Genomic DNA, 14,422 nt, shown 5'->3' on the forward strand with positions numbered 1-14,422 from the left:
TTGACCAAATCAGGCCAAAAACAAACCGCTCTCTGGACTAAACGTTTCATTACAGAAAAAAATCAGGGAGGGACAAATAAAAGACAAAAATTCCGGTGATAGAATTTTATTCGTAAAAAATTACTTTTCTAATCTTAGCTCATAAATTTGTATATAAGCCTCCGTCAGCGTAATCATCTGCGGCAAAATATCCGTCACATGCAAGTCCTGCATCTCGTACCACTTGCCCGTTGATTTTTGCAAAATATGAACCCTGTAAGTGCCTTTCCCCGGCTCTCCATCATGCACAATATTCGCCACTAGATCATAGACCGTATGTTTATGTTTGGCCTTAACTTCGGGCGTCAAAAACTCGCCAAAATCAACATTCCTAACCGGAAAATTCACAATGGTTGGATTCTTCTCCACGTAGAACGTGTTCTTCGTAAACCTCTTAATATACAAGATTAAATAAGGCGGCAAACGCGTAATCTCAAACTTCTTGAGGAAATTCTCCTTGTAAGTCTTGTACTCCTTCTCGGTCTGTCCGTTGAACTTGGTGAGGAGCTGGTACAAGTTCACCTGGGGGATGATATTCTCCCGGAACTCGTCGATGAAGAGAGGCGGTGGAGGCAAGTCGCAGGTGAGGTACAAGAAGGGTGACTCGGTGATGATCTCCTGGTACTCTGGAGTTGACAAAAGCATGCGTTTCTGTCTGTCGTCAAGCTCGGTCGGTGGTATTTTCCTGGTGTAAATTTTCATGTTTCCGAGGAATGACTGGTAAATGATGGAACTGTTTTTCTTTTTATTGCCGTTAAGTGCCCGATGAAGTGCGTTCAAAAACCACGAAAGGAAATCAATGGGGTCGCCTTGTGCCGTAATTTGGAAGCGCTTTTTGCTCCACAAAACCACAGCTTGGAGCATTTCGTGCGGCGAAACGTGGGCTTTGAAATTTCGGGGGTTCCATAATTTACGCATCAGTTCACCGTAACGTTGCACCAGGAGGTAAGAGGAGTCACCTGGGGGGCGTTTTATCTTGCTGTAGTTCTCCTCACGGAGGAAGTAATTACGTAAAGGGACAACACGTGAAAGGGCTTGTAAAACAACATTACAGTAATCGTTCGCTTTTATGTTGTTTAAACCGACGATTCCTGGCATGTAAAGTAGGCCATCAATTGCTCGGGACATTTTTGTGCTAACGTCCAATGTACTGATGTGTTGTTCGGTAAATGTGGGGTTGAGCAGGTATTTAATGTCGTCGAGGGACGAATCTGTGAGTAATTTAATTTTGTTAGAAAAAAATCGTTGGAGCTTGAAATTAAGTGGCAACACTGATTACTGAAACCGAATACTTCCCCGAACATTTCCTAGTATTTGCTTTTTTCAATTCAGAAATTGACAACACGATTATCGAAAATAGACAAAAAACACAAAAATTAACCGAAAAACCACCAAACGGATTCAATAATTACATAATGTTTGTCTTTTCCGAAGATCCCAACTTGTTATTTCAGGCAGAAATGCCAAACAAGCCGCAAAATTACCAAATCAGGCCACAAATTATCTCATTTTTCCTTTTTTTTTAAGCCATTATGCATGTTTTTGAGCTAAACAGGCATTTATTTTACAAAATTCGTGAATTATGACATTGTAAAAACGTATAAATCCTAATCTTTGTAAAAAGTCTCCCAATTGAAGACTTCGCGCGAATTTCAAATCACGCGCGCTCAAGTGTCATTTTCAAATCAGCCAATGAGGTGCCGTTGGCGTGACATCAGCGTTAGAGTGAAGCTTGTCTGCCGAAGTGCGCGTCCTTTTGCTTTTGCGTGTTGAAAAACCGGTGTTTTGTGCGTGTTAAGTGGCAAAAACGACTCAAATCGACTTTTTATCGGAAATGTGACGTGTGTAGACTATCAAAGTGTGTTAGCAGCAAGCTGGAAGCCGGTTTTGAAAAAATTCAGTTAGACGACGCTAAGGTTAGTCATTTTTGTATTTTTTCCACGATTACTCGGTTTAATTCGAGTTAGTTTCGGTTGAAAACGCATACAAAACGATATTCAATAAAATGCCAATCGGAAAAATGCGACAAAACGAAGATTTCACTTTATTTTTGAAGGGGGGCGTTACTGGCATTGCGCCCTCTCAAACATTCGCGTTATTGAAACGATTTAATCTAATTCGGTGTAAAACTTCAGCTCGAATCAAGTGAGTTGGGTAAAATTGTTGAAATTTGAAGAAAAATGTTGCCAACTTAATTTCAAAACTACAATTGAGAGTATTTATTACCTATTATTTCATAATTGTCGGGCAAGCAGTAAAACTTCAAGGTGTGCAAGTTGAGGAAAACGTGGTGGCCTTCGGCCACCGAATGCGTATAAGCATGTGTGTTTGTGCCTCTACCTTGGAAATATTTTCCGCAAACAAGACAGGCATAAACGTTGATGCGAGTCAACGACACTGAGCACAATTTTTCGAAATCAAAGTCGAGATATTGCCGGTTGATTGTGTCCAAATAGGGGCACAGTCGATGCGTTTGGGGCTTCCCACCTGGAATAGACAATAATAGAACAGGGCGCTTTAATCGATTGATTTTTGTACCTTTCCGGTCCGAATTGTCAGAAGGGGGCTCAATTTCGGCTAAAATTGAACGTTTCAGTTGCGTTTTCGAGGTTATGTGTACTTACGTTGTGAGGAGTTTGATTTGGCTTGGGGCTCCTCGAACTTGGGCTTTTTCATGGCAGGTTCATCGTCCGCTTCCATCGTATTCACGCTTTTTTAATTAATTTTTGATTAAATCACGCTAGGACTGTTTTTGTGTGGTGTTTGCAACTTTAAGGTTATATTTACTGTCAACGGTGTCAATAATAATGTCAATCTGGTTATGCAATAAAATTCGAAATTGTAAAAAAATAAGTACTTTATTCAATAAAATTACGCTTTGAGACTAACTTTCTCTTCTTCGGCGCCTCGTTCATCACAAACTTCGACTTCCCCTCTCAGTTTTTTCTGGATGTCTTCGAGGGTTTTTCCTTTCGTTTCAGGCACAAAGAAATAAATAAAAACTAGTCCAAGTAGCGAACAAATCCCGAAACCGTAAAACGAGACATGTAGTCCGTATTCTACTTTAGTTATTTGTAAGTACTTGGAGGCCACTGTGGCCATCACACTGAAGTAAACATCGGCCAAACAAAGCGCAAAAGCTTTCACATTTGTGGGAAACAACTCCCCTAACATACAAATCGGGATTGACTGCATCCCTAAACTGAAAATTATCACAAAAGCTAGAAGCCCCACAACGGCCACGATCGAAAATGAGCTCGTATCAATGTCCGTTTCGTTCAAAAGATAAAAATAGGTCCCTTCGACAAAAAGGGCTAACGCCGACCCCGCCATTGAGATGATCAACAGTGGTCTTCGACCGGCCTTATCCACAATACTCGAGGAGAACATTGTGAGGAGCAACTGGATGGAGTAGTAAATCATCACAGCGTAATGTGCGGAAATGTGGTCCCCAGCAGTTTGGAAAATCTCATGGGTGTAGAAGGCAATAGCCGTGGTCCCCGCCAATTGCTGGAAGCCCCGGAGCCCCCCGATGATGAAAACGGCCTTCCGGTTGCTCTTCACCCGGAACAAGTCGACGAATTTCCCATTGTGCGACTTTTCCTCAGCCTGGATTGCGTTCCGGATTCGGTTCAAATCCCCGGAGACATTTTCGCGTTTTTTGAGGCGTTCTAGTGATTTCCGGGCCTCGTCCGCCCTCCCACGCATTAACAAATAGTACGGACTTTCCGGCATCCACAAGAATGTAATAAATAGGATTGCCGGCACAATTGAGGACACAAGTGCCGTGGTTTTAATACTAAGGTACGACCCTATCACATTTATGATGAGAAAACCGGCGATCCAGGTCACGGAGCAGCTGGAGCCGAGCATCCCTCGCACCTGGGGGTCGGCGATCTCGCCGATGTACATGGGGACGACGGTGAAGGTGACGCCGTCGGCGATGCCGGCGATTAAACGCGCGATGTAGAGGAGGACGATGCTGGGGGCGAAAGCCACCATTATCCAGGAGAGGAAGAAGGGGACGGCGGTGGCAAGGATGGTGCGTTTGCGGCCCAGGATGTCGACGATGGTGGCGGCGGTGAGCGAGCCGATGACCGCCCCCACCAGGGGCATGACGGCCAGGTTGGAGCCCTGGTTTTCGTCAATGCACAAGGTGCAAGTCTCGTTGTTTTTGAGCTGGGGGAGGCTGGGGGACGACCAGCCGTAGATCATGCCGTCGGTGACGATGGCCAAAGTGCCTGCGAGGAAGCGAAAGTGAGTTTCTCGATTTTGTAAGGATTGGATTCAGGTCGTTAAGTTTTTAGGGGTTTCTGGTTCAGGTAGAAGCGAAGGTTCAACCAGATGTTCTTTTGTTGACGAATGGAATGATGACCGGCGTATTCAATTACACAATCAATCAGTAATCATAAACAAGTTGGATAAAAAACTAAACGAGTTATCTTTTCGTCGTGCCATGCTTTCGTTGGGTTTGAACTTGTTTTGGCTAGTTTCTTAAGGTGGTTTTGAATGGTTAAAGTCTTCATTATCAGATATTTTTATTCAAATGCATAGACTTTACACTTGGGTGTATTTTTATCTTATTTTCAGTAATAAAGTAATAAAGAGTTACGTCAAATCTGTACCTAAGTTGTTTCTCCCTCCTTACTCCAGAAATACACAGTAACATACAGTAACACAAAAAAACTGAGGTAGTTTTTTATACCTATAATATATTCAAAGGAAATATCAAACAATTATTTAAACCCCAAAAATTTTATCTTTCTCGGGCAAAAATTGAGATTAAAGCAAAAAAGAATAACAAATTATTAATTGAACTTTTGAGGAACCTAGTTAGAAGCTCCATTTTAGGAAAAATAAGGGTTCCAATCTATTTTTCATGTAGAAAATTGATTAAAATATTGTAGTTCCACAAAAAACAAAATCTTCAATGTCCAAAACAGTGAGCAAAATCTCCTCAAAAATCCGTGACATAACGTGTTTTTTTAAAAACTTTTTTCCTTGCTACTCATTATGGTTTTGGCAAAACTGTTTTGGGTTATAAATAAAAATACGTATACTAGGTTCACTTTCATAAAAACCATTGTGTTGTCATGGTAACAGGCTAGTCATTTGCACCACAATGGTTTTTATGAAAGTGAACCGAAAGTATTTTATTTCGTATTTCTTTGTTAAAAAAAACAATATTTTTACTTTTGAATTAAACAAATATCTCTAGATCATGCACATAATGTTACCTCAACCCAGTGATCTCTGATAAAAAAGTAGCACTTGACTCCATATTGCAAATTAAAATTTCCCTAGATTATTTTTTTTTCTAATTGGCATTTACTTTTTAAAATGAAAATAAATGTTTAATCCTTTTGTATAAAATAATGGCAATATTTAAAGAAGTATACCTTAAATATGGTATTTTTATCAAAAATTAAAAAACTCCCCAAAAATTCCTCTTCCCTTTTTATAGGAAATATTCCTATATCTAGGAAAAAATCCTTCATGTGGCATCACTGCTTCAACCACATACAAGGTGAGTTTACTAAAGGCGTTTTTTTATTATATTTCAAAGACTAATTGCACAGAAGCCAGCATTTGTTATTAAACACTTACATTTTTTCCAATGTAAGTGAATTTTTTCAGAATTTTTTACCCTTTCTTATAATTAAAATTAAAAATATGAAATAATTATTAATCATTATCTAAAATAATGAAGCTTAAATGATGTTTTAAACTAAAATTCTTAATAAAATTGTTGTTATCACAAAAATTACGTTTATGTTTGAATTTTTAATTTTTACTAAATTCATTATTTTTTGGAACTAGCTGTAAAAAGATTGTATATTTAAATTTCCAAAAAAATTCGAATTGAATTTTTCTCGTTTCCTAAAAACGTATTAAAAACGTTACGTTTTAATTTTTTTTTCACTTGACTTCCTCAATTCGGAAAAGAATTGGTAAAATTTTGAAAAAAATTGCAAATATTTTTCCGTTTAGATAAGGTAGGTATTTTAATTAAAAGGCTTTCTCTATCAATAATTTATTAATTTCCACAATCAATCTGTTTTAAAAAGCTGAAATATGCATGGAAAATCCCACTCCGGATATAATTTAATATTCAATATCTAAGTATTAAACTGACAAAATAAACACCGACATGAGGTATGTTTTCTTGTTATTGTTTGTTCTTAGAAGGTTGTTGCTCATTTGATTTATTGGCTTTGTTACGTATTATAAAGCGGAAAAAATAAAACGATAAAGTAAACAAAATCAAACAACATGAGCATTTAAAGCCCCTGTATGGAAATTATTTCTTTTGATAATTTTTTCAAGAAAAAAATCATAATATTTCCAAAATATTTTTAATGAAACCAATTAAAAATCGATTATTACAAAAACTCCTGCCCAGCTGCTTAAAATTCGCTTTGCCAATTTTTTGCAAAAATAAGTAGGTCACACGAGTATTTGCCAAGCATTTATTACAAAAGATTCGAAAAAAACGCACTATCACTTTTTATTACACCGCGTTAATCTCCAGAATTAAACAATGAATGCATAATTGATAAAACTTTATTACGAGAGATCATTAGCACTAAAGCAATTATACAGCGTGGTCACAAAAAACGAGCTGGGTAACCGCACACCACGATGGAAATTTCCAGAAAACCCATATTTGAATTAATTGTTGCGTTGGAAACAAAACACCTTTGTTTTCAAAACATTACCCCATCAAGCGCCGATGACCTCTTTGAATATTTTTTCGCGAAAGCTAAACTTTCACAAATTGACACGCGAAAAAAATCGATCAAACTTACCAGTGACGGCAGCAATGTATTGTAAGACAGGACTACCCTTCGTTTCTGACGTCATGTTGTCGTCTTCAAGTCTCTGAAGGAACTGAGTCTCTGGAAAAAAGCACCATTCAGAGAACCTGCGCTAATCAAGGTCGCGATAGTTTGATTTGCAAACTTTCCAAGCTCCTGAGTCAAAAATCCGGAATTTGTGATAAGTGAGTGAGAGACAAGTGTGTTATCAATTGACTCATTTAATTAATTATTCATTCAGGCGATAATTTTGCTCCTCTTTGATCATTACCTTGAAGTGGGAAAATCCTTGGATTTGAATCTTTGTTAATATTGAAATTAGCACGAATTCGTTTATCAAGTGTGCTCAGCTCGTGCCGCTCCAGGCCCGGACTTGGGCCAAAATTTACATTCTCACGGGTCAACAATAACATGTAATTAAATTTTTTGATAAAAAACATGTTGATTTTGCACACTTTGCTTATCATTAATTGTACCCACAACCATTTAACTTATTAATTCCTTGTTTTTTTCGTGCCCGGCCCTGACCTAGCGGCCGAAAGCATCAATTATTAAAATTTACGAGTGTCACACATAAAAAATAAACATTTCAATTCTCGAATTAAAATTCCTGACATCTCCCATATTACTATCAATCGATAAATTCCAGACACAGCGGCAACCAACCACAAAATATTGACTTACCCACACAACAATAAAATTAAGATCGTTTTTTGCAAAAGCAAGCACAAAGAAAATTTTCGAAATGAAACCACTTCCAACCAGTTCGAGTGAGTGTCGTTCAACGTCTGCGTGCAGTTTCACTCAAATCATCGCCGTGGTGGTGTTTATGGCCTCCAGCATCCACTAACAATTGAAAAAAAACTCAACACGCACTAAATCGGTGCAGAAAAATGGTTATTTCGAACTTGGCCGTCCTTTCTATTTTTAAAGGATATTGTTCACATTGCGAATGGTTGCGGATCCGCCAGAAATGTGACGTCGAGTGGAAAACTACCAGATTCATTTTTAACAGGAGCGAGTTTGCGGTATAACGGTTGCTTTGACTGTTATACTTATCTTTTATTCAAATTTGGCGCGGCGAAAAATTTTTGGTTGGTAGGAATGCCGCAAAAGTCCCGAAATCTCATTATTAATATGATTTATTTTATTTTCTTTTAACTTTCCATTGCCAAAATGTATTTATTTTGGTTTTACAAACGTAGCTTTTAGTCCAATTATACAGAAACTTTCTGCTAGTTTTTAATTTTAAAATAACTTATTAGTTCATCACAATTTTTGACATAGAAATTATTGGGTTGTGAACAGACAGGCAGTAGTTATAACATCATAGATTTTACGTAATAAAAAACAATAATGTGGTACCTATTACTTAACAACAAATACCGGGTGACTATAAAAGATCGTGTCAGAAAGACAAAAATTTCATACATTTTTTTACGGTGCGTTCAGAAAGTCTTTAGATCAACTCTTGCTGTGGAATTTAGATTAACAAATTATTCTTTTATTCTGTTGAAGTGTCAAACGCACTACTTGCGATTTTTTCCAACGCCAGTATTGTCGTATGTAGTCATCGTAAAAATCAACATACATTGAAAATTTCACAGCATGAGTTGATCTAAAGACTTTTTGAACGCATTGTACTTAAGCGGTGAAATAATTACGTGATAGCTTTAAACTATATTTTGTAAAAAATCCAAAATTTCTGATTACAGGGTTTTTTTGAAAATTGTAGGTAGATTATTTTTTTATTATTATTACTTTTGGTGTTAGTGGTCGTACTTTTTCGAATTTTTTGCAAAAAAAACCATTAGGTACAGTATCATTTGTTCTAAAATGGCATTGGAAATAACAATTTTTTGCAGCGAATAATTAATTAATCAGTTATTAAACATAGGAAATTTATCGCTAATCAATAATCATACAAAGACCTTTATCTTTCTGTATTTTTCCCTTTTTTGTAAGTGACGGTTATTTTTTTTCGTGATATTAACATTCGTGTATTTCTGATGATATTTTTAAATATATCTAGACTTTAGACAAAAAATTTCCAAAATTTTTTCTAGGAGTCTTCTCACTTTGGCAGTGAAATAATTACATGATAGCTTTACTATTTTTTTTAACTATACATTTTGACAAAATTTTAAAATTTCGGACCACAGGAATTTTTGAATTTTGACATCGTTTTTAATAATAAATAATTTTTTGTTTTTTTTACTTTTTAATAAATACAGAGTGAGTAAAAAGAATTTTTTACAATACCTACATATCTAAAAACAAATACTTGCACAGAAATCTGTGTTACCTTATAAAAACTTTATGTTGTTTTTTCTATGAATGCCAATTTTTTCAGAATTTTTTATCTTTCCTTATAATTAAAATGAAATAATAATTAAAAGATATCAATATCAGTAAATTTCAAAATAATGAAAATGTAAAATAAACTAGTAAAAACTTACAAGTCACTGAAATTGCAGCGAAAATATTCATGAGTCAAAGACTCAATTCACAGTTAAAAACTCTTTCAACCTTCTTTTAAAAACAACTAGATTTTTTTTAATTTCAAAATTAATTTTAATATTTTAAAAAAAATTAAAAGGATCAGACTTCCACGGGCACAACTAGACTTTATTAAAAAAAAATAGGATGCTTTTTCTTTCTTCTGTTTTTTTTTTAAATATTGAAAATTAATATTCGGATCTAATTCGTTTTTAAACCATTTTGTAACTCTACAACACTTGAAACATACAATATGTAAACGTGGCGCCATCTCTTGGCATTTAGTGAAAGGGGTACATCACACTGTCATTTATCTTCAGCTTAAAACAAATGCGTGCTTGCACCATCATCGATTGTGTGGATTCGAGGAAAATCAAACACAAACTCGCTATATCAAACTTAATTTAATAAAATATTTTTTCATAGAAAAAATATCACTTAGCCTAGCTCACAGTACAAAATATAAAACAATAACGAACGCAACAATCAGTCTTATCACACGACTTCACTTTCGCTTTTCTCCTCGCCCTCCTTCCCCGTTTTCCCCCCCAAATATTGCTGTATCTCCTCCAGACTTTTGCCCTTAGTCTCCGGCACAAACAACACGATAAAAACCAACCCCAGCAAACAACTGCCCGTGAAAACGTAAAACGGGACATAGATCCCGAAGGAATCTTTCACTATCTGGAAGAACTTTGACACGACCGTGGCCATCAAACAAAAATAAATATCGGCCAAACACAGGGCGAACGCTTTGACATTGGCTGGGAACAACTCCCCTAGCATCAAAATCGGGATGGACTGCATTCCAGAACTGAAGAAAATCACAAACCCGATCAGGGAAATGACGGGAATACAGGTGAAGGACGACACATCTATGGCAGTTTGTGTTTTAATGAAGAAATAAGTGCCTTCGAGGAACAAGGCACAAGCCGAGCCGGTTAACGAAAGGACCAGGAGCGGCCTTCGGCCGGCCTTGTCCACAATACTTGAACACAGAATAGTGAGAAGGAACTGGACGGAGAAATAGATAACTGTGGCGAGTTCGGAGGAAATGTCATCTCCAGCTTCTTCGAAGATGAGTTGGGTGTAGAAGGTGATGGCCGTGGTGCCGCTCAGTTGTTGTGCCCCACGTAGTGCCATTATAATGTAAACAGCTTTCCTGTTACTTTTCGTCACGAATAAATCGAGGAATTTCCCGCTGTTTTGCGTTTGTGCCTTCACAGCCAAACTAACCCGCGTCAACTCACTGTCCACGTCCTCCAAGCCTCGAAGACGCTGCAAGTTACACTTGGCCTCCTCCTTGTGGCCCCGCATCACCAAATAGTACGGACTTTCCGGCATCCAGACAAACGTTAAGAGCGTCAGCACTGGCACAATTGACGAGACAAGTGCCGTTATGGTGATGCTCAAGTATGAACCGATTGCGTTGATTAGGAGAATTCCGAAGATCCAGGAGCTGGAGACGCCTGATCCTAGTAGGCCGCGGATTTTGGGGTCGGCGATCTCGCCGATGTACATGGGGACGGCAGTGAAGGCCCAGCCGTCGGCGATGCCGGCGATGAAACGTGCGATGTATAAGACAGTGAGGGATTGGGAGAAGGCGATCATTATCCAGGCGGCGAAGAAGGGGAAGCAGGTGAGGAGGATGGCGCGTTTGCGGCCGAGGATGTCGACGACGGTGGCGGCGAGGAGCGAGCCGATGAGGGCGCCGAGGAGGGGCATGACGGCCATCCAGGAGCCTTCAGAGTGGTTCATGGTCAAGGTGGAGTTCTCCAGGCGTTCCAGGATTGGGAGCGAGGGGGAGGGCCAGCCGTAGTGCATGCCGCTGGTGACGATGGTCAAGGTTCCTGTGGGGAGAGGCAACAGTTTAAGAAATGATTGGGAAATTAAAGAAAATTCTGGGTGGTTGGAAAGTGATAAAAATTTTGACTGGGGTGCACCAGGTGACAGAACGTGTTTTTTAATTGGAATTTCGTTCTCTAAAATAGGTTTTCCGGGGAAATTTTTTTTGTCCTACTATAGGTAAAACTATTCTTTTGATGATTTAGAGCACTGTTAATTATTAAAATCTTAAAATCTGATCGCAGTCGAATTCTCTTGGTATTCGCTTAAAGTTGAAATCATAATTACTTTTTTCATTTGTTTGTTAACACACTCATAAAACTAGGAACGTACTGCAAGGAAAATTGAGAAAATTGATCAATTTTTGGATATTTGAGTTGATTTTTAAGAAAGTAACGAAACGTATTCCAATGTTCTTTGAAAAATGTATAGTTTATGTTTTAAAAACCAGGATGATTATCTGAATAACTTAACTACCAGAACAATTGCATTTCTAACGAATTGTCTTTTTTCTAAATAAGTATTCGTTATTTCTTTATGTTGAGTAACTTCCTGGTATGTACGATACGATAATCCGTTCATTCTTAATAAAATAAACTGAATATTTACAATATAATAATATTTAATTCAATTCTGATGTGGCATGTATTATTATTATTATTATTATAGTCAAAAAATTGGGAAGCTGCTTTATCCTGTAGACAAGAATAAATTTTATTGTACCAGGTGTTCCAGACTTTATGGCAAAAGCAAAAAAAAATTTTTGTTCAGTTAAAAAACACAAGTTAGCTGCATAAACGATAGAAGATTAATTAAAATCAAAGCTACATGAAAAAATGTCTTGAATTAAAATAGAAAAACTGAGTAATTAACAATTTAAAGTTGAAGATATAATAGTTGGAATAATACTTATACTTGTTTTAAGTTCCTCAACTTTTACGGAGAGTTCTATGTATTATTTTATGTTAAAAAAAATATGGTAATTAATTTATAATCGAATACAAAAATTATTTATTGAGACATTATTAAGTATAACATAAAGTATGTGATTTCTACAATTTTGGAAAATTTTGGAATTTTTGGGAAAAATTTCACTGACAAAAAAACTGTTCAAAATATTTTATATTCGGACTTTGTAAATTTGGAAGTTTAAAAATGACCATGAAACTAAATAAAAATCAAATGCTGGGTCAACTAGGTATTAGTAACAGAAAGAAGTTATTATACAATGTGTCTTTAAATGATTCTCATCTAGTTAACTTTGAAATTGGTGTAAAAAAAATTGTGAATTTTCTGTCAATAATTGTCAAAGCTGTCAAAAATTCACAAATTGTCAATTAATTGATTTTAATTTTTTTATTAAAATGCAACTATTAGCTGTTTCAAAACTAAACGCCAACGTCCCTTAAATTATTTTTCAATTAACCAGCTGGAAATGTTTTAAATTGCTCTTTAATTACTTTTTTATATTAAATGTACACCTACCTATATTTAAATTTTATTCTTATAATAATTTTTGTTCTTTTTCTGTTCTAAAACCTTCTAAAATTATGAAACTATTACCTATTATCCGTAAAGTTGCTGAACAAGATGTAAATTTAAACATATTTTTCAAAAATATTTTGGTTTATGATCGCTTTTTTCGTATTATAATGTTTACATGTCTTAGGATTTTTTTCAATTTAATTAAATCCCAATAATTTAAGTAGTTTGGTTTGTGTCAAAGTAAATTGACTGTTTTAAATTTTTATCATAACTTTATTCGTGATTTTTATTAATAATATTTTTATTAAATATGTGCAGGATTTATTATTAACTTATTTACTATTATTTTTTGAGAAAAACACTGTAAGTAGTGTGAGTAGCCGTAATATTTTTAATCTATTAATTCTGAGCAGGTACTGATTATCATAAAATTTTTTTTTAATTAAATTTCTATTTTTTGTGTTTAATTATTTAAATTTTGTAATAGACCCAAGAATTATTTAATAATTTAATAACTGAACTGAACGGAATAAATAGCAGAACCAAAAGTCTCTAAACTTTTTTCCCATGCAAAATTTTTATTTGGAATAAGTGACTATGTCAGGCAACCAGTTATACACGCATTATTTTTGACATTGTTAGCACTTTTTTACAACACAAATTGTGTACAATGCCAAGGTTAGTTGAAGTTTAAATTGTCTTTTGTAATGGCTGAAATAGATAACGTTTAATTAAAAAATAAAATTTTGGTTAGGCAACCAATTGTACAGATAACTTAAAATGGCGCGCCGACCTGAACAAATATCTCAACAAAATTACTGTTTTTGGTCCATTTTCAATCAACAAACACAAACGAGCGTTTAATTAATTTTTTATCGGTTATTATGGTAATGAACTATTAAATTAATGATGGGAGCATTATCACAGCATGACCCCTTGATGGTCGATTACGTAAAAAATCACACAAAAGCGTTTAATAGTAATGAGTGTGTTATCAGTCTCAAGGTCAGGTTTGCAGACGTCTTGGCGCCGTTTTTTATACCAGGCGCATCCACAAAGTCATAAATCAAAAAACGCAAAAATTTCTCGTTAAAATTACCTCCACGAGTTGGTCATAAATCAAATATTCATTTGGAAGCCAAGTCGAGTTTAAAATAGCTAGGGTTTTTTGGTGAGTCAGGAAATTTGCGCGGCGAAAAAATCATTCTTGATTGAAATAAACAAATAAAGTGGCAATCATTTGCACACAAAAATAAAACTCACCGGTGAAGGCGGCCAAATACTGGCACAAGGGCTTGCCCTCGGGCACTTTGGAGTTGAAACTAGTGGCAATCTTCATTGTGTTAAGATTTGGTCCCTTTTGAGTTTTTTTTCAACATGATAGTCGCGAGTGAGGGTTTACTGTACGAATGAATGGGAGTGAAACACCGGCGGGTTTAAATAGCTAGTGCCAGGAAAATACCCGAAGTAATTGGTGAGCGAACGAGCACAGCTGATTCGAAACATGCGAAATCGAATTTAAGAGGCGCACACTGTAGGGAAATGTGCCAAAATCGCAAAGATAAGAATAACGATTGTTTGGGGGAAGATCGAACAGCCTTGGTATCATTTTTTCGGCAATTTATTACAAAAGGCTTTGACCCCAAATAACGTGTCAAGTTTTCAACGCTTCCGAATTTTGAAAAAACGAGAGACGGGGTTTCACCTTGGGTCGGTTTACCTTTGAAATTTATTGA

At 36.1% G+C, this 14,422-nt stretch overlaps 4 protein-coding genes across 4 annotated transcripts in view; 1 reads left to right on the top strand and 3 right to left on the bottom strand.

Annotated features, from left to right (window-relative positions):
* Positions 1-90: 90 nt before the first annotated feature.
* Positions 91-2,883, bottom strand: Usp39 (Ubiquitin specific protease 39). Its single transcript, XM_969320.5, has 4 exons — positions 2,664-2,883; positions 2,578-2,616; positions 2,266-2,526; positions 91-1,250 (listed from the first exon to the last, which is right to left on the bottom strand). The coding sequence occupies exons 1-4, from the start codon at positions 2,737-2,739 to the stop codon at positions 121-123; spliced, it is 1,506 nt and encodes a 501-aa protein (XP_974413.2). The 5' UTR covers positions 2,740-2,883; the 3' UTR covers positions 91-120.
* LOC663089 (cousin of atonal) overlaps positions 1,712-14,422 on the top strand; it is a 117,726-nt gene continuing 105,015 nt past the window's right edge. The window contains exon 1 of the transcript XR_010335250.1: positions 1,712-1,955. The gene's annotated coding sequence lies outside the window, so the exon portion shown is untranslated. The remainder of the gene's footprint in view (positions 1,956-14,422) is intronic.
* On the bottom strand, positions 2,879-7,827 carry LOC663245 (facilitated trehalose transporter Tret1). Its single transcript, XM_969301.5, has 3 exons — positions 7,542-7,827; positions 6,849-6,938; positions 2,879-4,280 (listed from the first exon to the last, which is right to left on the bottom strand). Exons 2-3 carry the CDS (start codon positions 6,901-6,903, stop codon positions 2,911-2,913), a joined length of 1,425 nt encoding a protein of 474 aa, XP_974394.1. The 5' UTR covers positions 6,904-6,938; positions 7,542-7,827; the 3' UTR covers positions 2,879-2,910.
* On the bottom strand, positions 9,742-14,157 carry LOC663222 (facilitated trehalose transporter Tret1). Its single transcript, XM_969279.5, has 2 exons — positions 13,950-14,157; positions 9,742-11,206 (listed from the first exon to the last, which is right to left on the bottom strand). The coding sequence occupies exons 1-2, from the start codon at positions 14,023-14,025 to the stop codon at positions 9,852-9,854; spliced, it is 1,431 nt and encodes a 476-aa protein (XP_974372.1). The 5' UTR covers positions 14,026-14,157; the 3' UTR covers positions 9,742-9,851.

Source organism: Tribolium castaneum, chromosome 1 (assembly GCF_031307605.1).
Source record: "Tribolium castaneum strain GA2 chromosome 1, icTriCast1.1, whole genome shotgun sequence".
Classification (NCBI taxonomy): Eukaryota; Metazoa; Arthropoda; class Insecta; order Coleoptera; family Tenebrionidae; genus Tribolium; species Tribolium castaneum.

What these genes read in the sequence shown, in the direction of transcription:
- Usp39 (XM_969320.5), bottom strand. Translation starts at nt 2,739, where the DNA reads ATGGAAGCGGACGATGAACCTGCCATGAAAAAGCCCAAGTTCGAGGAG. An exon ending in CAAATCAAACTCCTCACAAC is followed by an intron (nt 2,617 to 2,663) that starts GTAAGTACACAT and finishes GTTCAATTTTAG; the next exon opens with CCGAAATTGAGCCCCCTTCT. An exon ending in CGACAATTATGAAATAATAG is followed by an intron (nt 1,251 to 2,265) that starts GTAATAAATACT and finishes AATTACTCACAG; the next exon opens with ATTCGTCCCTCGACGACATT.
- LOC663245 (XM_969301.5), bottom strand. Translation starts at nt 6,903, where the DNA reads ATGACGTCAGAAACGAAGGGTAGTCCTGTCTTACAATACATTGCTGCC. An exon ending in ATACATTGCTGCCGTCACTG is followed by an intron (nt 4,281 to 6,848) that starts GTAAGTTTGATC and finishes GCTTCCTCGCAG; the next exon opens with GCACTTTGGCCATCGTCACC.
- LOC663222 (XM_969279.5), bottom strand. Translation starts at nt 14,025, where the DNA reads ATGAAGATTGCCACTAGTTTCAACTCCAAAGTGCCCGAGGGCAAGCCC. An exon ending in GTATTTGGCCGCCTTCACCG is followed by an intron (nt 11,207 to 13,949) that starts GTGAGTTTTATT and finishes CTCTCCCCACAG; the next exon opens with GAACCTTGACCATCGTCACC.